The sequence below is a fragment of the Rhinatrema bivittatum genome, chromosome 12 (genome assembly GCF_901001135.1).
Source record: "Rhinatrema bivittatum chromosome 12, aRhiBiv1.1, whole genome shotgun sequence".
In the NCBI taxonomy this organism is placed as follows: Eukaryota; Metazoa; Chordata; class Amphibia; order Gymnophiona; family Rhinatrematidae; genus Rhinatrema; species Rhinatrema bivittatum.
The window spans coordinates 3,603,002-3,627,970 of NC_042626.1; the positions used below are offsets into that span (position 1 = coordinate 3,603,002).

Here is a 24,969-nt window from a genome sequence, read left to right on the forward strand (position 1 = left end):
TGTTACAGCACCGAGACAGGCTTGGCAAGTCAGCGTGCTGATGGGGAGGAAGTGGGCACCAAGGAGCCCCTCTGCCCTCGTGCTTGCTGCTGGGCCTGGCTCGGGTGCCTGACGTGAACCTCCCCCTTTGTGATGTGAGAATGGTTATTACCAGGGAAGGTTTCTTTTTCTTTTACCTGCAATACAGATGCTGCCCAGGCGCTTACTCTCACCCAAGATCAGAGCATCGGTAACCCCAGCCAGGACCAGCCGAAGGTAAAACAGGTCTATTTGTTACCTTGTACAGAGTGGCCCCTTCTCTGTACCTGCCTGTCCTGGACTTCCAGAGCCCTTTATCGGCTTCAGTTTAGCACACCTGGAAAGTTCTCTGGAGTCCACAGAGCAGGAACAGAGCCGACCGAGATACCTTCTCTGAGATTTGTCTTTCATTGGGATGTAGCTCTTCCTCCTCTTAGCAACTCTGGATTGCACCTTCCGTGTTTGTGTTTCTTAGCGGATCATGCTGCCAGTGTGTGAAGTGTCATGCATCCCCAGCCCTGGGCAGGTACAAATCACCACATGCAGGTTCCCTGCACGTACCCAGATCAGTCCAAACTCCTGGGCTTTGCCTCCCTTCCAGCAGATGGAGACAGAGAAAATTTCACAGGCACTGCCTCTTAACCCGGTGTGCCACCTGCAGCTCCTCAGTATTTCTCTGTCTCCAGCAGATGGAGGAGGTGCAAAACCTGCAGTTCTGTATCTAAGGGAAAAAAAAAAAAAAAGAACCAGAAGAGGATAGATTAGATGAAATTCCCTCCTAGGAGGTTGGCAGGTCCTGGTGGGACCATCCCTCCTGGTTTTCAGAAGAGGACGAGCAGAGGTTGGAGACTCTCCATAGCTCGTTGATCCATGCCGGGGATGACAGCTAGTGGTCCAGTTCCCTCACCCACAGGAGACTTGCGAGAAGCCTCTGCCACCCTGCAGATAAGGCTCTTAGTTTCTGTTTTCTGTCTGTTATAAAGTTTATTAAAAAAAAGAAAATAGAATAAAGGACGGGGAATGTTTGGTGAGTCCCGTTGGTGGCAGAAGGGCTCCAGGCAAGCTGCATTATCCCGTTGCGGCTCCCAACGCGTCTCCTTTTCGGTGTGTGCTGCACGGTCGGTTTTGGTGCCGAGCCATGCCGCATGGCTGCTGCTGCGTGAGGAGAGATTGCTGTGCGCCTTTTCAGAGCCAGCCGCTGTTCTTCTGCCTTCCCTGGTGGGAAGGGCACGTCGGTGGGGGGGAACCGCAGACCGCAGTGGCATCGACTTTGCAGAGCGGGTCTGGCGAGACTAAAGCTGCAGCATGGGAGGCCGTTGATCCATTCCTGCTGAGCGCGGGAACGGTGGCCATTTTGGATATCTTCGCGCTTATGGCACAAGCTGCAGCAGGGGGAGGGGATCTCTGGCAGATCTGTCTGCAGAGGAGACCCGGGGAGCCCCTGGGGACCTGTTGGAAGAGGAGCAGGATCTTCTGGAGCAGGATTTGGAGGGTCCTCCCCTTTTTCACCAGAGTTTGTTTTATTGATGCATAAAGCCTATTTGGCTAGTAAAGCCCTGGAGTGGCCGTCTTCCAAGCGGAGGATGACACATCCTCCCCCCAGGAAAATGTCCAGATTTTCAGGAGCCACCAGGATTCAGAGGATCCTGGATCCTTCTGGGACAGGGGCCACCAAGGAGGGTTCTTCAAAGGAGTTGGATTATGGTTTGCCATCTGGGAATGGATTCCCCGACAGAGATACTTCTCGCTTGCCACAGGGTCCGGAGGAGGATGTGGAAAAGGCCGCAATAATGGAAAGCGATGTTTCAAAGGGAGGAACTCGGGCCCCTGATCCTGCCAGTCCTAGTGGAATTGGGAATAACTGTTCTGCAGGAGCAGGCTGACCTGGAGGAAGGGGATCCGGTCATGATCGGCTTGAGAGGTCCAGCCAAGACCTTCCCTTTTCACAGGTTGGTGAAAGAGCTGGTGGTCAGGGAGTGGGACACTCCAGAGCCTGGCCTTAATGTGAGCAGAGCCATGGACAGACTTTATCCTTTGCCCAAAGACATTCTGGAGCTCTCGAAGGTGGATGCCTCGGTCTCGGCAGTCATAAAGGGGACCACCATTCCAGTAACTGACGCAGCAGCTCTGAAGGATTTGCAGGACAGGAAGCTCGATGTGCATCTTAAGAAGATTTTTGAGGTGTTGGTGCTGGGCATCTGGGTGGCTGTCTGCAGCAGCTGTATGCTCTGGGCTAGTTTGCGATGGGTGCAGCGGTTGCAAGGTGACAGGAATATGACACTCCAGAAGTCTAAACAGGCGGAGCGATTGGAAGTGGTGGTTGCTTTTGGGGGCGGATGCTTTGTATGACCTCATTCGCACGTCTTCTCGGTCATTGATATCTGTCTCGGCTAGGAGACTTCTTTTGTTGCAAAACTGGTCAGCGGACGACTCGTCTAAAGCTCAGCTGGGAGCGTTGCCTTTCAAGAGCAAACTTCTGTTTGGAGAGGACTTGGAGCAGATTTAATTTAATTTAAAAGCTTTTCTATACCGTCATTTAGTAATGTACCATCACAACGGTTTACATTTAGGCACGAAATAGGTTTGGTTTCTAAGTTATCCATGGTGTGCCAATATTTGCGGTTACATAGTTCAGAAGTGTACTCTAATTGATAAGTGGGTTGGGGTTACCATTTATATGATTGTTTGGATAATCATATATGTGTATACTGTTTTTAATTTAATATTTACTTATGAGTAATAAAATCAGTTTTTATTTTTATATCTATAGGTGACTTTCAGCTGTGTTTATTTGTTGCTATTCAGCGCCTTCACTGTGAAATGCTTTTTTGAAGAGCCAAGTTTTTAGGCTTTTCTTGAAGATTTTTTTTTTTCCCATCATGCTGGTTCACATAGAACCCCTGTTCTATGTGAACCAGCATGATGGGACTGCGTTCCCGAATGCCGGTATATAAAAACCCAAAATAAATAAATAAATAAATAAGAGTTTTAGATCTTTCATGAGTGGTAGTGTGTTCCATAGTAATGGTCCTGCCAAAGATAGTGCTCTCTCTCTCTAACCTGGCTCAACTTTGCTGTTTTGACTGAGGGTATAGTTAGCAGTGCTTTATTGGCTGACCTGAGATTCCTTTGGGGGACATGTAATCGTAGTGCCGTGTTTAGCCAGTCAGCATTTTCGTCATTTATCAGTTTATGAATTGTGCATAGTGTTTTGAATTGTACTCTTTGTTCTATTGGGAGCCAGTGTAAATCTGCAAGTGTTTGGGTGATGTGATCTCTCCTGCTTTCTCCAGTCAGTATTCTGGCAGCTGAGTTTTGTAGTATTTGCAGCGGTCTGATTGTGGTATATGGTAATCCCAGTAAAAGTTCGGTGAAAGTGTACTTCAAGCGGGACTCTCGCACTCCCACCCCGGTTAGGGAAGCTTTGGTGCATCCCAGGAGTCTGGACTGATCCGGGTACCTACAGGGAAAGGAAAATTGGTTCTTACCTGCTAATTTTTGTTCCTGTAGTACCACGGATCAGTCCAGAGTCCCGCCCGGTGGTGGAGAGGAGTTTTGGAGAGTCCGCTAGGTCTGTTTACTATAATAATTCTGAAGAGTTTTGAAGCATGGCATAGGTTTCTCATTAGTCTTTTCAAGAAAGGTTCCAAATTTTGTAACAATTCTCAGTTATGAATTTTACTCTTTCCTCTGCTCGTTCTGGGGAATATTATAGGATTGAGTTATAAGGAGTTTTGTTAAATATTTTATACTTGGGTACTGAGTAATATTGAGGGGCTGCAGGTGGCACACCAGGTTAAGAGGCAGTGCCTGCGAAATTTTCTGTCTCCATCTGCTGGAGGGGAGGCAAAACCCAGGAGTCGACTGATCTGTGGTACTTCAGGAACAAAAATTAGCAAGTAAGAACCAATTTTCCTTTTCAGCCTGCACAGCAGCTGTTGAGGTTCTCAGCCTGTGCATTATTCTTAAGCACTCTGTGCTCTTTTTGACTTGTGAGGCAGGGCTGTCCTGCTTAGATTTTGAATATCCAAATTATTCAAAATTTAGAGAAAATAGCTCCCAAAATGTGAAGCAGCACTATACACTGCTGTTATTGTGTGAGCAGGAGATTGGGAGGGCCCTGTACATTTCAGCGTGCACAAAGATTGCCCAGTTTCCTTCTACTTTCTCATAATTCCCAGTGTGTAATGCCCGTAGGTTTGTAGCAGCATCTACTCGCAGGGCTGCTGAGGAATGAAGTAAGCGGGCTGGCTCTTGGGTTAAGTTCATGGACCTCGTTCTGACAACAAGGCTCAGTGTGAAAGTGAAGCAGTCGTCATGCCTGAAGAAATCATATCAACTATTTCTTTCTATCCTCCTTGTTTCGTCCCTTGTTTCCATTCCCTGAGCGGTTAGACGCAGTCCTTGCTAAATGGCGCTGGTGCTCTGGAGTGGAACTGCTACATCCCCTTGCTTTGCCCGGGAACCATCTTGTCGTGCTAATGCTTGGTTTTTCCTTCTCGCCTTTCCCAGCAGAGAGCAGTGCAGGGAGGGTTCCCTGCTTCAGAAGCAGCAGGCGACGGGGACGCTGCAGTGCTGTCCGGCTCCCAGCTCAAACGCCAGCATTCTGAAGAGGGTAAGTTCAGGGCTCAGAGAGCCACGCCCAGGAAATGCAGATACTTGCAGACCAGGCAAGTTTGGCAGGCGATCTAGAAGACCGGATGTTGGGTAAGAGGCCATGCTGGTCCTAATGGCTATTTAGATTATTACAAAGCTTTGTGGATAAACATGGGAAGGACTGGGAACTAAACAGGGGATGGTGTTTGCTCATCTTCTGAATTGGTAAAGTAGAAATGAGGATGATAAGGAATGCTCTTGCTGTGTGGCTGACAGCTGGGGTAGTTCCTTGGTCTGTGCTTATTTTCTAGAAAGAAAGGTGCCAGTGCTCAGATGCAGCACAGAGGAGACAAATGTTGGCCTTTACCCCATGCCCCTGCATGAGTCCAGGCCCCTGCAGCAAAGCTTAATTTTATGATGCTGTATACTGCTATGGCCAGATATTCTGCCTGTGATAGTCAAATCCTGCAGCCCCAGAGCCAAGTCATGGTGCAGTCCTCAGGGTGCGTAAGAGAGCAGCTCTCTTACCTGTAACTGCCTCCTCTGCAATCGCTGTGGCCTGGGAAAAGCACCAGGGCGTGAAGGATGGGGGAGAGGGAGAGAGAGGAACCACTGCTGCCCCCACATCCCCCTACTATCCTGGTGCCCTCCTCTCCCCCTGCCACCTGCTTTTCATCCTCTCTGACCCTCACTGTGGTAGTTACCCCCCCTCCATGCCCACACACAGGTGACAGGAGAGCAGACAGCACTTTTCTGCCAGTTGCCATCTGACATTTGAAGGCAGAGATAGTCATGGGTAAGAGTGCTGGCAGGGGAGGGGGTATCACTCTGTGCTGAGCACAAGTCCTGGGGCTGTCACCCCGATTCGCTCCCCTAACAATGGCCCGAGCTGCACTTTTTTTGCCTTTGTTGCTGGGTAATGTGTAAAGTAATAAGTGAGCAGACTGGATAGACGCTGTCATGTACTATGTAAGGATGGAGTCACTCTTCAAAGACCTGCTCAGCAGCTAAGATAACTGGTTCAGCCTGGTATATTTAGGAGAATTTTTAGCTGAACCTAGGTCTTCGGCTGAAAATTCCCTTAAATCTAGCTGGGCAAAAATTGACAGCTGGGGTTGCCCACCTAAATGTAGTTGGGTCAGCATTGAAAATGAATAGGAAAGGTTTGTGCCATGGAGCGGAGACGCCTCAGGAAGCAGATGGCATGCGAAGCGATCTCAGAAAGCTTAGGGCTTTTAAGTACCCCTGGAACTGGACCTTCTTTTCATTAGCTAAATTTGACTGCCTTGCAAATTTAGGGTAGGAATGTAAATTTGGCTTATCAGTGGGGCAAGGTTTAAAAAGCAGGGGGTTTATTAGTTAACTCCCTAAGTTAGGTAGTAAAATGTTTTGAAAAGTGAGCATGGAGTTGGTGCTGCTGGGGGCTCTCGCTCTGGAAGATCATCCACGGACATTTACAGAATTCAGAAAGCTTTGCCTTCCAACAGTGCCAGCCGTCCTCAGAAGTAAAGTGGCGCTTGGTGCTCTGCACTGATCTCCCTGGCATGGGATACTCGCTCTGCACACACTGGCGCACAGGGTATTGTTACTTTATCAGGCATAAAGTCTTGTACATATACAGAACATAAAAATAACAGACAAATTAAAAGACAAAATCCAAAAAAATCTTACGATCTAATAAAATGCCTGTCTAGCCATATTTTTAAAGAAATCTTGAAGGACTTTACACTGTCTGCCATTCTCAATGATTCAGGGAAATGAGTTCCAAAGGATATGAGCTGCAACCGAGAAAGCACAACCTGGATTGTAGTGGTGAGGGCACATCCAGAAGGTCCTTCTGGGATGAGCGCAGCTAACATGTAGGGCAGTAGAGGCGCAACAGACCATTACCCTAGGGAGAGAGAGCAGAATAAATCAGTTTAAAGGTAATAAGAGCAACCTTGTACTTAATATGCTTGGCATTTTGGAGCAATGTAGATCGATAAGAGTAGGAATGATGTGGTCACATCTATCAATGCCTGCAAATAGTTGCGTGGCAGCATTCAGAAGCAGCTGAAGGGGCTTTAAGGTAACTGCTGGTAGACCCAAAAGAATGGAGTTAAAATAATCCACAATGGGGAGGATACTACTACTCTACAGAAATCGAAATTTCCTAGTGTGTAGCCAGATGGACTCAGGACCAATGGGTTTATACTTCCCTGCCAGCAGATGGAGACGGAGTCAGGTTTCAAAGCTGACATCACCCTAGATGCCCCCCCCCCCCCTGCAGTGACCTCAGCCCTTCAGTATTTCTCCGTCTCCAGCAGATGCAGTCATGCTTTCCCTATGGGGATTGCTGTACCTTTTGGAACAAGAAATTCTATTTTTATATTGGAGAAAAGATTGAGCCCCACTCTTCTTCGGTGATACCTAAAGATCCCTGTACGTACCCAGATCAGTCCAGACAGTGGGGGTTGTGTCTCCCTTCCAGCAGATGGAGTCAGAGAAAAGCTTGAAGGGTGCTCACTTATAGCCTGGAGCGCCCTCTGCATCCCTTCAGTATTTCTCTGACTCCATCAGATGAAGGTTGCAGAACATGCGGTTCCCCATTTCAGCTACAGCAGGATAGAAGTTTAGATTTCTCTCTCTCATTCCTTTTTAAATTCTTTCACTGTCTGGATGGATCGAGTTAAGAAAAAAAATGGGTTGCTGGCTTCTCAGTCACTTCCAAACTTGCAGGCAGAACTGGTAGCAGTATTACCTGGCATTTTTCAGAGTAGATTTGGTAAGTTTTTGTACTTTTTCCTTCTCAGGCTTCTCTGACTTCCAGGGGTGAATGTTGGTGGTCCAACCTCTCCCCCCTCACGACGGCACGCTGCCCTGAGAAGCCGCCTTCCTCGGGGCAGTGCTAGCAGAGAGGCGACATTCCTCTGCTTTTTGTAAAAAGCCAAGTCGTTTTCTGAGTGGAGGTTCTCTTACCCGCTCCTGCCAGGCTCCGGGGGTGTTTCTCATTTATTACCAGACTTTCCCGTCCCCCATGCCGCGCTCAGCACTGCCTGCGGAGAGCTCGGGACGCGGCTCTCCCGCGAAGGCATTTGTTCAAGGTGCCTCCCCAGCGGGGAGGGTCCCTCGAGGCCGGCTGGATATTTGACTTTGCGCTCCCAGAAGCGATTGCTCACTGGGGGGCCGGCCCCGATCCCGTCTAGCGTGGGAATGGCGGCCATTTTGTTTTCAGAGCCGGGCGCTCCTAGGCAGCCAAATGAGGATTCAGACGGTGGTTTTTCTCCTTCCCCACCGGTTTTAACTCCGGTTAACCACCCGGGCCAGGGGGCAATGCCAGGGGACCTTCCTGCAATTCCTCACTCGGGAACTCCACCCCCAGCCTTTTTTCAGTGGATTTTGTGCTTCTTTTGCACAATGCTTATTTGGCCAGTTTGGAACAGCACCAGGATGCATCTTCAGGCCCCCCTCCTCCTAAGATGATTGACCGATCCTCTGCAGTCCACCTCATCTCCTCAGGGATCCTCCCGAGTCAGGGTGATCCCATATCCGGATACTTCTCCCGAGGGTGCTCTGGGGCTGGACCAGGACCAAGATGATCTGACTTCTCACATGCAAATGGAAGGGGAATGACCCTAGGGTCTTACACCTGTTTCAGAAGGATGAACTTCATCCTCTCATCCCCCATGTCCTAGCGGATATGGAGGCTCCACAGGATCCACCTGGCACCAATATGGAGGCCACGAAAGGGGACCCCGTCCTTGCCGGAATGCATCCACCAGCGAAAATGTTTCTGTTTCATCCTATGCTCCTTCAATTGCTATCCAGAGAATGGGAATTGCCAGAGTCTAGTCTGAGAGTAGGAAGGACTATGGACAAGCTCTATCCTCTGCCGGAGTAATTCCTAGAACTCCTCAAAGTCCCCAAGGTAGACACGTCAGTAACGTTGTCACAAGAAGGACTACCATCCCAGTCACGGGTGGAGCTGCCCTCCGAGACCTCCAGGATCAGAAGCTCGAAGTCTACCTCAAAAGGATTTTTGAGGTATCAGCCTTGGGGATAAGAGCCACAGTGTGCAGCTCTTTAATGCAGCGTGCAGGTCTCAGATGGGTCCAACAACTGCTCAGTGCTCAAGACCTGCCACAAGAGGAAGTGCAACAGGCGGAACACCTAGAGACGGTAATAGATTATGGAGCGGATGCACTATAAGACTTACTCCGCGTCCTGGCCAGATCAATGGTACCAGCAGTCTCTGCCAGGTGTCTCCTCTGGCTCCGTAATTGGTCGGCTGATTCTTCGTCTGACTCAGCTGGGATCTCTCCCCTTCAAAGGCAAATTACTGTTTAGTGAGGTTCTTGAACAACTCATCAAACCCCTGGGAGAGAACAAAGTGCATAAGCTGCCGGAGGATCGTCCTCGGACCTCCAGGACATTCAATTCTACTAGAAGCCGATTCTGGGGTCAGCGGTGTTTTTGACAGTCAAGACCGGCCTCTCAAAAACCTCCTTCCTTACGGTCGCAGTCCTGGTCTCATTCCTTTCGCAGTCGAAGACCAGCTCGAGACAGCCTCTTCCAAGTCTTCCCAATGAAGAATGGCTGGCCCACTGTTCGACCCCCAGGATAGGGAGACGTCTCTCCCTCTTCCTCGAGGAGTGGGTCAAAATTACCTCAGACTGATGGGTTCTGGATATTCTACAGCACGGCTTTGCTTTAGAATTTGCTCGACCCCCTAAGGGACAGGTTTCTCTTCTCTCCCTGCGGCCCAGTGAAGAAACAAAATGTAGTACGTCAGATGCTTGACCGGCTCATGGACTTAGGAGCCATCCTCCCGGTGCCCCCGAAGGAGCAAGGGTTCAGCCATTATTCCATCTACTTCGTCGTCCCCAAAAAGGAAGACTTCTTCCATCCAATCCTGGATCTGAAGATGGTCAACAGGGCCCTCAGGATCCCACATTTCAGGATGGAGACGTTATGCTCCGTAATAGCGGCGGTACACCGCAGAGAATTCCTAGCCTCTTTGGACTTGACGGAGGCTTATCTCCACATCCCCATCCTCAAGGAACATCAACGCTTCCTTCGCTTCAAAATCCTCGGTCAACATTTTCAATTTCAGGCCCTACCCTTCGGCCTAGCGACCGCTCCCCGCACCTTCAACTAGGGTCATGGTGGTGGTGGCAGCAGCCCTACGGAGGGAGGGGATTCTAGTCCAACCCTACCTGGACAACTGGCTCATTCGTGCGAAGTCCCTGGACCTTTGCCAGCGGGTGGTCGACAGAGTCTTGCAGTTGCTTCACTCTCGGATGGGTTGTCAATTTTGCCAAGAGCAGCCTTACTCCCTCTCAGGCGCTTGACTTCTTAGGAGCAAGGTTTGATACCAATTTGGGCAAAGTCTTCCTGCATCAAGACCGTGCTCGGTCACTTATCTCTGATACAGCGCTTCCGTTGCCTCTCACTCCCCACAGCATGGGACTATCTCCAGGTCCTGGGCTCAATGGCTTCAACTATAGATTTGGTTCCTTGGGCCTTTGTGCATATGTGTCCTTTGCAGAGGGCGTTACTCTCCCACTGGAAGCCAGTGTCTCAGGAGTTCCAAGCACTCCTTCTGCTGCCGGAAGTTTCCAAGGACAGCCTGAGCTGGTGGCTCAGTCTGGATCACTTGCTGCCGGGAGTGGACGTGGAGATCCCACAGTGGGTGATCATCACCACGGATGCCAGCCTCTCCGGATGGAGAGCTGTGTGGCAAATGCAGTCGGCACAGGGATGATGGACATCAGTGCAAGCGACATGGCCGATCAATCGTCTCGAAACTAGAGCGGTTCGTCTTGCTGTGAAGCATTTCTTCCCCCTAGTTCATCGCCAAGCCGTAAGGATACTCTCCGACAATGCCACTTCGGTAGCGTACATCAACCATCAAGAAGGAACAAAGAGCTGCTATGTCTCTCGGGAGATGGACAAGGTAATGGCGTGGGCAGAACTCCACCTCTCCTGCCTGGCTGCGTCCCACATAGCAGGAGTGGACAATGTCTAAGCGGATTTCTTAAGCCGTCAACACACAGATCCCGGAGGAAAGCAGTGGCTCTCCTCTTCGCCCGGTGGGGGACTCCCCATCTGGATCTGATGGCCACTCAAAAGAACGTGAAGGCTCCGCGCTTCTTCAGTCGCAGAAGGGAGCACGGCGCGGAAGGAGCAGATGCCATAGTCCTTCTATGGCCACGAAACCACCTACTTTACAAGTTCCCGCCATGGCCCCTGGTGGGAAAGATGCTTTGAAGAATAGAGATTCACCAAGGTCCTATAATTCTAGTGGCACCGGAATGGCCATGAAGACCGTGGTTTGCAGACCTAGTCAACCTCGCGGTGGACGGACCTCTCCGCCTGGGACATCTTCCCAACTTTCTGCGTCAGGGTCCTGTATTTTTCGACTGGGCAGATCACTTCTGTCTTACAGCCTGGCTTTTGAGAGGCGCAGGTTGAGGAGACGGGGCTACCCGGAGGATGTTATTTCGACCCTCCTGACCCACCTCCTACGTGTGGGTGTGGAAAGTCTTTGAGGCCTGGTGTGAATCCACAGGTGTATCTCCACGTCGCGCTTCAGTAGTCCAGATACTATCCTTCTTACAGCGAGGCCTGGAAAAGGGGTTGGTATACAATTTCCTGAGGGTTCAGGTGGCAGCCCTTGGTTCCCTCGTCCGTCACCTGGATGGCGCTCCTCTTTCGTCACATCCTGATATAGTCAAGTTTCTAAAGGAGTTCGGATTCTAGGTGGTCCTCCTTTCGAGCCGCTGAGAAGAGCTACACTCAGACCTCACTCTGAAGACAGTTTTCCTGGTGTCCGGGAGTATCCTTGAGCACAGTTCCATCTTTCCTGCCAAAGGTGGTCTCGTCCTTTCATTTGAATCAATCGATGGAACTACCATCCTTCCCTGACGAGGATCCCAGAGAACTTAGACGGCTCGATGTCAAGCGTGTCCTAATTCGATATCTGGAGGTTACGAATGAATTCCGCCTATCGGACCATCTCTTTGTCCTGTGGAGCGGACCCAAAAGGGGGAATAAGGCTTCTAAAACCACAATTGCTTGCTGGTTAAAGGAAGCAATCTCTTCAGCGTACGTTGGTGCTGGTCGGCCACCTCCAGAGGGCATCAAGGCTCATTTGCTCTGTGCTCAAGCAGCTTCCTGGGCAGAAAGCCAGGCAGTCTCGCGCAGGAGATATGCAGAGCAGCTACCTGGAAATCGTTGCACACCTTTGCATGTCACTATCGTTTAAATCTCCAATCATCGGGTTTTGGCTCCTTTGGCGCTCAGGTCATTTGAGCAGGCTATCCAGGGCCCACCCTACATAGGGAAGCTTTGGTACATCTCACTGTCTGGACTGATCCAGGTACCTACAGGGAAAAGAAAATTATTCCTTACCTGCTAATTTTCGTTTCTGTAGTACCAAGGATCAGTCCAGATGCCCACCCTAAGAGTAGATATGGGGTTTGGGACTGTCCACACTTTTGAATATCAGCTCAAATGATTAACAGTATGAGGACTGTTCGTGTATTGCCAATGGTTCCTTTTGCAAGTTCGTTCTCATTACAATTTCTAATCAAAATATTCTTGTACACAGTTACAGTTTGAGGTTGGTTTACTTGATCCGTTCCATGATTTCTTCTTGCTTTCATATACTCAGTACTGAAGGGACACAGAGGGCGCTCCAGGCTATAAGAGAGCACCCTTCAAGCTTTTCTCTGACTCCATCTGCTGGAAGAGAGACACAACCCCACTGTCTGGACTGATCCGTGGTACTACAGGAACGAAAATTAGCAGGTAAAGAATAATTTCCTTGTCCCTTCCCCAATTGAGAATTCCTGAGGTGATTTCAGAGATCCCTCAGAGGGGAGCCTTGGTCCGGTAGTCTGTTCCTGGTGTGGACTTTGCTGCTGAAGCAGCTGAAAAGGCAGCAGGTGCAGGAAGCAGAAGGTGGTGGTGACGGCCAAAGCCATCTCCCCCTGCAGCAAGAGACAGTCTATATACTCAGCCGGTAAGCACTGAGCCCAGTAAGTGTTTAAAAAAAAATATTTCCTCCCGATTCAGAGACGTTGGAGGAGTTTCAATAAGACTTCCTCTGGTCTCTTTGCTCAGCGCGCTGTACCTACATCATTCCTGATCTCGTTGGGGTAAGGGGACATGGTCTTCTGAGCGGGTTGAGCGGCCCCCCGGTGGGCTAGGCCCCACTTTAGGCTTAGTCGGCTTACCGCGTGGTAGGCCGTGGTGGTGCCATCTTGCGCGTGTTTTTGTGCCTGTATTGCCCACCATAGAGCTTCAATACGTGCATGTGCATGTCGGCTTTGCATGCACCACTTACTAGACGCAGAATACAAGTAAAGCTGGTTGCTCGGGCTGTGCATGTGCTTCACTGCAGCCTGCATAGGCGCCTGAAATCTATGCGCATAAAATTTTAAGCACGAGCCGTCTAAACACGCAGTTAACATCGCCAATGTCTCCGGCAGCCAAGAAACATAAGCTCCTTTCTCTCTGCTCTGCTTGTCATATCAGGGCTGCAGAGTCTGACCTGGATTCTTGCTTATGTCAGCACCGTGAGGAAGCCCAGGGAGAATTGGCCTCCCCGGACTTTGCTAAGCCTGGCTCCTCCCATTCAGAGGATAGGTCAGCCACAGCCTTAACTGGAATTACCCCGGATTTGAGTAACCCCAGGACTGGGTCATCCGTGGGAGAGGAAAATTTAGTGGCACCTACCCCAGTACCTTTTCGTTGCCATCCCTAGATAAGCACAAGGACATGGAAGGATACCACCACCTCCGTCATTTGAATGTCAATAGACTTTTGGTGCGGTATCTGGAAGTTTCAGAACTGGTCCTAAAGACGGACCGCCTGTTTGTCCTTCACAGTGGAAGGAAGTGGGGCGAACCAGCTTCTTGGGCTACCATAGTTCGCTGGATTAAGGAGGTGGTCACAGGAGCCTGTGTGGAGGCAGGAAAGCCATTACCTCTCAGGTTAAAGCTCATTCCACTAGGGCTCAGGCAGTCTCATGGGCGGAAGTTAGACTGCTGTCTCCTATTGACATCTGCCGAGTGGCGACGTGGTGGTCCTTGCACACCTTCCCCAGGTTCTATCACCTGGACATTCAGGCCCGGGAGGACGCAGCCTTTGCAAGGGCAGTGTTAACCGGACCACGGGCAGCCTCCTACCCTGATCGGGAGTAGCTTTTGTACATCCCATTGGTCCTGAGTCCATCTGGCTGCACACTAGGAAATGGAGAAATTACTTACCTGATAATTTCATTTTCCTTAGTGTAGACAGAGGGACTCAGCATCCCGCCCACGGCTGCCCAAGAACGGTGCTAAGGATTCACCTGTAGAGTGGATATCGATTCCAAGAGATTACGGATAAGCCGTCATCCAGTCCCTAGATCAGGGCATCTATAATCTTACTGGGGCTCAGTGTTTGAGTACAGTTACGGTTATCCGTTTTTAATCGTTTTTTTCGGTAGTAGGTCCACAGTGGCCTTTGAAGAGAATACTGAGGGGCCGAGGTCACTGCAGGGGGGGGATCTAGGGTGACTTCAGCTTTGAAACCTGACTTTGTCTCCATCTGCTGGCAGGGGAGCGCATAACCCATTGATCCTGAGTCCCTCTGTCTACACTAAGGACAACAAAATTATCAGGTAAGTAATTTGCCCATTATCAAGCAAATATTTGAGGCTACAAAGTACACATAGTTTGAAGAAACCCAACTTAACATGGGGTTGAAAAGATAATGTGGGGTCAATTAATACACCTAAATTGCGAATAGAAGAATCAAGAGAAAAAGAGGTGTTATCAATCAAAACTGAGGTGTGTAGCATCTTAGCATGAGGTCGCTGGATTAGCAAACACTGTGTTTTAGAGAGGTTAAGAGACAACTTATTGAAAAAATAGTCTCTTAATGGTTGACATGCACAGGTTCACCGTCTCAGACCCAGTATCGTCTGCATATATTTTATAACCCTCACACAGTCCAGCTAGCACTTTACACGATGGGGATAGATACCCTTGAAAAGCATGCTGAAAAGTGCTGATCCTTGTGGCAAGCCACTTGTAATTTCGTTATTGTGACAGTATCAAGCTATAGTGCAAGGTCTTCACTGCAGACAGTAAAGGGTGCTGTATACCTAACAGATAGGTCCCTGAATAGGGTTCCTTTTGTTTACTATAGATGATGGCCTGATGGAAGGGCAGTGCCAGCCGCAGAGCAAGCAGCCCCGACTGGACTTGGTATTTGAAGAGTGGGACGTGGCAGGTTTGCCCTGGTGGTTTGTTGGTAACCTAAGAAATAATTACGAGCCCTTGAGTAATGGATCAACAGATATTCCAACAAACCAGGTACAGTAGTTAGATCAGGCTCTTGCTATGTGAGTCTCAGCAGACAAATCTCCCTCCTGGAACCCCTTAAGTAGGAGAGAGCAGAGCAAGGTCATGCAGTAGTCTCATACGCGCTACACACATTTTCAGGTACTGAGGAGAGCAGCCAGATCTCAGCAGGACCCCCCTGTACCTGAGATGTGTATGGGAGGCAGTGGGCAAGAGAAGCAAAGAAATGAACCCATATCCCAGGCCTGGAGGGAGAGTTTACCTGACCTTAGGCGGAGGCCATGCCTAACCCAGAGCAGTCACATGCCAAATGTTCTTTCCCCCTTAGGACATCGACACTGCCGTTGTCTCGGACAGCACGGATGACCTCTGGTTCCTGAATGAGAGCGAGTCAGAGAAGTTCAGCATGGAGGTGAAGATGGAGAGCAGAGACTCAGAAGAGGAGAGCGAGGAAGGAGGAGGGGGTGGAGAAGGCAAAGATGGGAAAGAGGTATGAGGGAAGCGAGCAGCAGAGTTTTCAGTGCATCAGTAATTCAGGGCATTTCTCTCTGCAGTGCAAGAGAAGTGGAGTAAATTAGGGGCCTGAGCCTCATCTCATTCAGATGTTGGCTTCATGGCGTTTTTGAAGCTGCGGGATTGCCTCTGTAGATTGAGAGCAATCCCCTAGTTATTATGAACATGCTTCCTCCCTCGCAGGTGATAAAGGTAACAGTTTATGAGGACGAGCTGGATGACACACAGTGCTTAAGTGACGACGCTGATCCTGATGATGCCTCTGAGGTACCCTTCTTCTCTTCAACATTTTCTCCATTATGTCTCTGATGTATTTGATGCCCATTCCCTGTATGTACCCAGATCAGTCCAGACTCCTGGGGTTTGCACCCCCTCTAGCAGATGGAGACAGAGAAAGTCTCACTGACACTGTACATAACCCAGTGAGCCTCCTGCAGGCCCTCAGTATTTCTCTGTCTCCAGCAGTTCCCTGTATGTACCCAGATCAGTCCAGACTCCTGGGTTTTGCCTCCCTGCCAGCAGATGGAGACAGAGAGAGTCTCACTGACACTGTACATAACCCAGTGAGTCACTTGCAGTCCCTCAGTATTTCTCTATCTCCAGCAGTTCCCTGTATGTATCCAGATCAGTCCAGACTCCTGGGTTTTGCCCCCCCTCTAGCAGATGGAGACAGAGAGAGTCTCACTGACACTGTACATAACCCAGTGTGCCACCTGCAGTCCCTCAGTCCCTCAGTATTTCTCTGTCTCCAGCAGTTCCCTGTATGTACCCAGATCAGTCCAGACTCCTGGGTTTTGCCTCCCTGCCAGCAGATGGAGACAGAGAGAGTCTCACTGACACTGTACATAACCCAGTGAGTCACTTGCAGTCCCTCAGTATTTCTCTGTCTCCAGCAGTTCCCTGTATGTACCCAGATCAGTCCAGACTCCTGGGTTTTGCGCCCCCTCCCCCCCCCCCCCCCAGCAGATGAAGACAGAAGTTTATCAAACAAAACTCCGCCTTATCTAGGCTGGTGCCACCTACAGTCTGGCAGTATTCTTCTGTCTCCAGCAGTTGGAGGAGGCGCCAAACCTACAGTCTGTGCTAGGGCCTAGCTGGTTGTTTGGTGACAGGATAGTTAAGTCATTTAAAAAAAAAAAAAAAAGAGAAATAGGGAGTTTGTAAGACGGCAGAGTGTGCCTGCAGGTCACGATTTACGCCTCCCAGGAGGTGGTGAGCTTCTGAGGGGACCATCGGCCGAATTCTTCGCAGAATAGAGCTGCATCCGTCAGAGGTAGCTCTGATAGCTCCCGAGTGGCCGCGGCGTCCTTGGTTTGCGGATCTGGTGAACCTAGCCATAGCGACTCCTTTACGGTTCCCCAAGTTCCGAATCTGCTTCATCAGGGGCCCGTCTTTTTCGACCAGGTCGAGCACTTTTGTCTAGCGGCATGGCTTTTGAGAGGAAATGGCTGAGTTCTTGGGGCTACTCCTATGCTGTGGTAACTACCCTCTTGCAATCTCGTAAGGTTTCTACTTCCATTTCGTATGTGCGCATTTGGAAGGTCTTTGAGGCCTGGTGTCTAGACAGGGAGGTTGTTCCCACTCGGGCGTCCATGCCGGTAATCTTGAGTTTTCTTCAGGATGGTTTGTTGAAGGGATTATCGTGCAGTTCTTTGCGTGTGCAGGTGGCAGCGCTCAGTTCCTTATGTGGCACCATTCAAGGGGTGTCCTTGGCAAGTCATCCCAATGTCTCTCATTTCTGTGAGGGGCAAAGCATTTGCGCCCGCCGGTGAGACAGCCTTGTCCCTCCTGGAATCTGAACTTGGTTCTGAAGGTTTTGTGCGGGGCACCTTTTGAACAGTTACGCAGAGCGACATTGAAGGATCTTACCTTGAAGGTGGTGTTTTTGGTGGCCATTGTGTCAGCGCGCCGGCTATCGGATCTTCAGGCTTTGTCGTGTAGAGAGCCCTTTCTCGGATTCAGGGGTGTCTCTGCGCACGGTGCCCTCCTTCCTGCCTAAGGTGGTATCGTCAGTCCACTTGAATCAATTGGTTGAATTGCCGGCTTTTTTGGACCTGGATAGGTCTGACCCTTTTTATAAGGAATTGAAGAAGCTGGATGTTCGTAGGGCTTTGTTGCGATACCTGGAGGTTACCAACGGGTTCCGAGTTTCCGATCATCTGTTTGTTCTCTGGAATGGTCCCAGGAAGGGTAATGTAGCTTCAAAGACTACCATTGCTAGGTGGCTGAAGGAGGCCATTAATTCTGCCTATTTGTTGGCAGGGAGGTCCCTTCCCTTGGGTATTCGGGCGCATTCGACTCGTTCACAGGCCGCAACCTGGGCTGAATGTCAGCAGATTTCCCCAGAAGAAATTTGCAGGGCAGCTACGTGGAAGTCCTTGCCTCCTTTCGCCAGGCATTATCGGTTGGATGTTAGGGCTCCGGGGACTGGTGGATTGGAAGAAGGTGTGCTCAGAGCAGGCCTCTCCAGATCCCATCCCAAGTAAGGTTAGCTCTGGTACATCCCAGGAGTTTGGACTGATCCGGGTATGTACAGGGAAAAGAAAATTGGTTCTTACCTGATAATTTTCGTTCCTGTAGTACCACGGATCAGTCCAGAGTCTCGCCCATTTGTCCTTGAAGGGAATGGAGAGTCCGCACTGCTATCGTTCTTTATAGTCAGCTCTGTTGATTTGTTTGTTTCTTGATTGAGCACGGGTTCTGTATCCATTTGGGGGGTTGATGAGCCGGTCTGCGGTTGTTAGATTACTATACATAGTTCATGGGGGTATTTGTCTGTTTTTGGACTGCTTTGACATTAAGTAATACTGCCAGACTGTAGGTGGCACCATCCTATATAAGGCGGAGTTTTGTTTGATAAACGTCTGTCTCCATCTGCTAGAGGGGGGGCAAAACTCAGGAGTCTGGACTGATCCATGGTACTACAGGAAGGAAAATTATCAGGTAAGAACCAGTTTTCTTTTCTGGGGCCTCCCTTGCTATAGCATGATCCCAGACCTTGCTGTCTGCCCGTTTAGAGTTAGAGCCCGTGCACCAATCCACATTCTTACAGCTCTGCTAGAAGTCAATGCTATGAAATACATGGGAAGAGAATGCCTCTCTGTGTACCGGTTACACCCGAATGTGAATGCATTATGTATATTGATGTGTAGTGGGCGGTTGCTGGAGCCTCTGCCTTTCAATGTGCCCAGATTCCCTTGTTTTGTTGCTTGATGCCAGAACAGTCACATGACAAGGGGAGCACCCCATTTTCCAGCCTTTGGGCAGTATAGGGAAGTAGATTGTCTGGAAAGGGTATTGAGTTGTCAAGAAATAACAGAAGAATCAGAGGGGTAGTCACATCAGCTCGCTTAACTTTCTGAGGTATTTAAGTTTTGCAATCCTGTTTTATTACAAAGCGTACTATATCAGAGCAGCAGGTGTGTGTTTGCTGAGCAGAATAGCAGCTGAGGCTGTGACATTGTGTGCCTACCTGTGACTGCTCTTCAGTTCATTTTGTTTCCTCTCTCCTTTCTCTCCCATCTGCCACTCGCTGCTTAGGACTGTTGGCAATGCACCAAGTGTAAGAAGTTTAATTCACCTATAAAACGGTACTGCTTTCGCTGTTGGGCCTTACGGAAAGACTGGTATGCAGACTGCCCCAAGCTGCTACATTCCCTCTCCACATCGAACATCAGCTCCAAGCTGCCCAAGAAGGACGATGACAAGGGCATTGATATCCCAGACTGTCGTAGGACCATCTCTGCTCCGATTGTCCGGCCCAGAGACTCGAATGCTGAACTGGAGAAACCCAGACTGACCCCTCACAGTTCCATTGAGTCTCTGGACCTGGCAGAGTCCACGCTTTCATCCCTTACTGCTTCCAAGAGTCCTAGGCAGGAGTCTGCAGAGCTGCACAGCGATGCAGTGGTGTCTCTTGAGTCCAGCAAAGAGTTGCTGGAGCCCTGCCGACTCTGCCAGCGGAGACCGCGCAATGGGAACATTGTGCATGGCAGGACAGCTCACCTTGTCACCTGTTTCCTGTGTGCAAAAATGCTACAGAAGGGCCGGCTGCCCTGTCCTGTCTGCAAAAAGCAGATACATATGGTGGTGAAGATATTTGTAGCATAGCATTGCGGCCCTGTGCCCCTGCGGCAGGACCTGCGGAAGCCTAGCACCTTGGTACACCTTCACCATCACTGGGTCTTTCTTTCCACAGCTGGCAGGGGTGACACTGGCAGTGGCCCAGGGAGACTTTTCCTTTACCAAATAAATGTTCTTACTAATGCTTTGTACAGTATTCTCTAGCATGGGAGCAGACGAGGCCACTGGGAGAGCTGTGCCACGAAGGTTTGGCTCAGATTGAGCGCTGATGCCACAAAATGAAGGGTTTTTCTGTTGTATTTTTCCTTAGGGTGGGGATTGTACTGGTCGATGGGGAGGCAGCATATCTGGGATGTAACTGGGAAGGCCCTTTATGAAAAGCACCTTTAAACCTTCTCATGCGTGAAGAGTCGGAGCTGAGTCAGCAGTGTTTGTGAATCCTCATCTCTGCGGGGGCAAGAACCCTATCAGCTATCACATAGAAAAATGATGGCCAGTACCTTTTTTTTTGCCTTTATTTGCTAAACAAAGCCCTATTTGGGTAGTGGGGCAGCCACTGCTCTGTTCTGCAGCAGAAGGTTTTCTTGGTTTAAACCAAAGGGAAACTCTGTCTTGGACAGTGAAAAGCAGCAGAAGTGCATTTGCAAAACTGTACACAAAATATAAGTAGCAACTGCCGGTCAGAAATGACGATAAACTCATCAGCGCTGACTGGAGGTGGTCAGCGCTGTCACTGCCTAACGAAGATGCACTTCTTTCCCGAGCTGGAAAGCCTTTGTGATGGTTGCACGTGCGCCTTCACCAGTCCTAGCTTCCTCTCTTTCCCGCTGGCTGATGAGAAGCTGCTGCTATTTTGATTAGGACAGGCCCATTCTTCTGTCTCTGTCACGTTTCCCAGAGAAGGAGGCCCTGGCGGACTCGTTTGCTGCCGGGGAGCAGTTTAGTTTTCTTGATGAAAGGTTGCTAAAATTAAGGATCCAGTAAAATTAATTTTAGGTGATATAAGAGAAGAAAATGGTGGAAAACTAACCGTGAAGACCCTTTGTCACATTGGCATAAGCAAGGTGCAAATGCCCAGGGCCTGTCCTGCACCCGAGTCCCAGAAGGCCGGCCCCATTGGTAACTATTTTCTGATGTTTAGGGGGTGGCAGCGTGAGTGCAGCCCAGAGGCCAGAAGTGGGCATGTCCCAGAGAGCGCCCACATGACGCTTCCTTCCTGTATGTGCCGAGCGTCGCTCACATTCCTGTTCAGGGAGAGCCCGGCACGTCAAGCACAGTTCTAGGGCTCAGCTGACGGGTGGCTTTCTACTCTAAGCTTTTCTTTCTGCTGCGTTTCACTGCTTGGCTTTTGTGTGAAAAGGATTTGGGCTTCATGTTGGCAGTGTGGGCCTGGGACATTGCAAGTTTTCAGAAAAGTGTTGGCGTGACACAGAACGTTCCTAAAAACACTTTCTTCACTGCCATGTTCTGCTCCATTGCCATCACTTTCGAAAACTGCAACCTATTCACAGGCTGTAACCTTGTGTGAGTGATGTCAGGAGGAGAGGCAGGGGAGTGGACACTCAGGGCTGTAACCTTGTGTGAGTGATGTCAGGAGGAGAGGCAGGGGAATGGACACTCAGGGCTGTAACCTAGTGCGAGTGATGTCAGGAGGAGAGGCAGGGGAATGGACACTCAGGGCTGTAACCTTGTGTGAGTGATGTCAGGAGGAGAGGCAGGGGAATGGACACTCAGAGCTGTAACCTTGTGCTGAGTGATGTCAGGAGGAGAGGCAGGGGAATGGACACTCAGGGCTGTAACCTTGTGTGAGTGATGTCAGGAGGAGAGGCAGGGGAATGGACACTCAGGGCTGTAACCTTGTGTGAGTGATGTCAGGAGGAGAGGCAGGGGAATGGACACTCAGGGCTGTAACCTAGTGCGAGTGATGTCAGGAGGAGAGGCAGGGGAATGGACACTCAGAGCTGTAACCTTGTGCTGAGTGATGTCAGGAGGAGAGGCAGGGGAATGGACACTCAGAGCTGTAACCTTGTGCTGAGTGATGTCAGGAGGAGAGGCAGGGGAATGGACACTCAGAGCTGTAACCTTGTGCTGAGTGATGTCAGGAGGAGAGGCAGGGGAATGGACACTCAGGGCTGTAACCTTGTGCTGAGTGATCTCAGGAGGAGAGGCAGGGGAATGGACACTCAGGGCTGTAACCTTGTGTGAGTGATGTCAGGAGGAGAGGCAGGGGAATGGACACTCAGGGCTGTAACCTTGTGCGAGTGATGTCAGGAGGAGAGGCAGGGGAATGGACACTCAGGGCTGTAACCTTGTGTGAGCGATGTCAGGAGGAGAGGCAGGGGAATGGACACTCAGGGCTGTAACCTTGTGTGAGTGATGTCAGGAGGAGAGGCAGGGGAATGGACACTCAGGGCTGTAACCTTGTGTGAGTGATGTCAGGAGGAGAGGCAGGGGAATGGACACTCAGGGCTGTAACCTTGTGCGAGTGATGTCAGGAGGAGAGGCAGGGGAATGGACACTCAGGGCTGTAACCTTGTGTGAGTGATGTCAGGAGGAGAGGCAGGGGAATGGACACTCAGGGCTGTAACCTTGTGTGAGTGATGTCAGGTTGTTGTCCTGGGTTCTCTCCTTTTGTGTCGAGAGTTCTTAAAAACACTTGACTGTTTATAAAAGTTTAGACCTGACCTCGGCTGTTCCTGGTTTTCTCATAGTATTACTAGGAAACCTTTGTGTTTTGTTTTTGTTTAGGAAAGTTTGGTATTAAAAACCAAGGAAAGGTAGGTGCTGGTTTTAAAAGGTGATTTTAAAGTATTCTTCCATTCCTTGCCACTTTTCATTGTTTGTTGGCCCCAGTACCTCTGCTCTGAATGTATTTCTTAGCCAAGAACTCTACTTAGTTTTGAGCAAAAAATCCAGTTTTTGATGTGTGTATTCCTGGGATTCAGTGCAGAGTCCTTTTATGGTCCCCAGGTGGATAACCAGTTAATGCAGTTTTTTGGTGCTACAGTAGTCAGAGTTGCAAAAACATTCCTTCCATACTCCCAGATGCACATCTGCACTCAACATTGTAGTGTGAAGCCCTTTTACAAACTTCCTGCCAGTTGATAGCAGCTGTTTTGCAATACCTCCCCTTTTAAATCTATCATTTGTTTTTACGGGGCCTCCTTTGATGGAACTGCCCAGCCCTGGCAATGTCAGATTACCATCTTGGAGCTGTAGTCTTGCATCCATTTACAGCCTGTTTCCTTTTAGGGTTTGCGTGGATGAAAACCCAAGTTTCTGTGACTCTCCTGATCCCCAGCACATACATTATTATTAATGCAGCCCCTGGAATCAGTGAGAGGCTTCAGCATATATGATAATACTCTGTCATTACACTGAATGTCATTGCAAATCTTTAAAGTCAGTTGAAACAAAAAAGATTTCCCTGTGGGTTAATGCTCTATCATTAAATAGCCCAGAGAAACTGAGCAGCATGATTGGTAACGAGCAATCACGTGGCTCATTTCTCCGATTAAACACCTTTACTATAATGATTGGACCCTTGGAAGTGAGTGCTGGTAGGGGTAGTAGCCAAGGCCTGTTCAAGTGTTGTATCTTGTTCTTTTGTGTCGTCGTATTCTCAGCCCTCCACACTCAGACTCTGTGTTCAACAGCCATGAGGTCTGCACTACTGCAAAAGCTAATTCTTTTAACTAAAACATTTGAGTGGGCATTTTTTTGCTGCCTTAAACCATGGGAACTCCAAGCTTTTATTTTTAATTTAAAAAGTTTTAATTACACAGTGTCTGTGAAGATGTGCATATCCTATGTATAGAGTTTGGATAACTATTTAAAAGTATTAAAGCTTAGCAACGTTACAAATCAAATGGAATTGTGTACTTTCTCAGGCCTGGGGGGAAAGTAAAGTCAGTCTGGTGGTTCTTGCTACTTGTCACAGCTGCTGTTAGGGCAGAGAGCTCCTGCCCATACAGACCTGGACTGTACCCATTCAGGATAAAACTTGAGAACTCATCAGCTCTCTTCTGTGCCAAAGGATGGAGCTAGCACTGGGAATACACAATTCAGAGGACAAGGTTCGTAAAGGAAGAATTAAGAATATAACATTTGCCATACTGAGTAAGACCAAAGGTCCATCAAGCCCAGTATGCTGTTTCCAGTAGTGACCAATCCAGGTCACAAATTACCTGGCAGGGTCCAAAAATGTTGATAAATTCCATGCTGCTTTTTCCAGGGGTAAGATGAAATTTAGTCTTACCTGTTAATTTTCTTTCCTTGAGTCCTAGCAGACCAGTCTGAACTCCTGGGATTCCATTCTTTCACCAGCAGGTGGAGACAGAAAACGTCTTTCCTTTTTTTGTCACTATATATACTGGGATAGCCAGAACTATCAGTAGCCTAGTGACTTAGCCAGAAACAACCTACTTACAACATTTAGGAGACAAAAAGGGAGAAGATTAGTAGGCCACCGCAGTCGACAAATTAACTGAATTTACGGACACGCCTCCCCGTTTTTTCTCTGAGACACTCTAGGAGACACCAAGACTGTGCCCATGTTTGCGCATTCCCCTGCCTCCTTGCTTGCTCCCTACCTCTCCCCCTATTCTTTTTGAGTCTTTCTCTTTTCTGGGAGGGATCTAGACTAGTCTGCTAGTACTCAAGGAAAGGAAATTAACATGTAAGACTAAATTTCATCTTCCTTTTTGTCCTGCAGACTAGTCTGAACTCCTGGGATGAACCAGAGCAGGGTCAGTTCAGGAGGGGTACAGACTCTTAATGCTGCTACCACTTTCCTGCCAAACTGTGTCTTCCCTCACATGCAGATTCAATTTGTAATGCTTTATGAATGAGAGTAAAGATACCCAAGTCGCTGCCCTGCAAATCTCCCCTGGGGAGGCTGCCTTATATTCCACCCGGGTCGACGACTGAGCTCTGGTAGTGTGTACTTTCAGACCTACTGGCACCTGCTTGCCTTGCCCAATGTGTAGGCCACTGCTATCACGCCTTGATCCATCTTGCAGTGGATGCTTTGGAAGCAGCCTGCCCCGCCCTTGGACCGCCGAACAGTATAAACAACTTATCTGATTCTCTGAAGTCATTTGTGGTTCTGGGGTACCTTATAGGGATTCTTCTAACATCTAGTAAATGCAGATTTCTCCCTCCCCTCTACATTCCTCCTTTGTGAAAGTAGGGAGGGAAATTTCCTGTTCGTACCCCAGATCATTCCGGACCAGTGGGTTATGCCTCCCTACCAGCAGATGGAGGCAGAGAATAAAATCTTTTCGGGCACTGCTACATAACCGGGAGGGCCACCTGCAGTCCCTCAGTATCTCTCTGTCTCCAGCAGATGGTAGAGGTGCAAACCTGTGGTCTGGAGTTCCTAGGGAACGGAAAAAGAAAGGGAAGAAGGAAGAACCCCAGTAAG

The 24,969-nt window shown here is 49.4% G+C and overlaps 1 protein-coding gene across 9 annotated transcripts in view; it reads left to right on the top strand.

Moving 5' to 3' along the window:
* The window catches only part of MDM4 (MDM4 regulator of p53), a 62,720-nt gene extending 39,307 nt beyond the window's left edge, over window positions 1–23,413 (top strand). For 6 of the 9 annotated variants that reach the window (XM_029573880.1, XM_029573878.1, XM_029573877.1 and 3 more), the window contains 6 exons: window positions 188–255; window positions 4,531–4,633; window positions 14,794–14,960; window positions 15,277–15,438; window positions 15,645–15,728; window positions 19,002–23,413. In XM_029573880.1, the coding sequence (XP_029429740.1) occupies window positions 188–255; window positions 4,531–4,633; window positions 14,794–14,960; window positions 15,277–15,438; window positions 15,645–15,728; window positions 19,002–19,571 (1,154 nt within the window). In that variant the 3' untranslated portion in view covers window positions 19,572–23,413. Of the gene's footprint in view, window positions 1–187; window positions 256–4,530; window positions 4,634–14,793; window positions 14,961–15,276; window positions 15,439–15,644; window positions 15,729–19,001 lie in introns of those variants that run through there. The other 3 variants (XM_029573882.1, XM_029573885.1, XM_029573884.1) reach the window with 3 other exon arrangements.
* The last annotated feature ends 1,556 nt before the right edge of the window (window positions 23,414–24,969 follow it).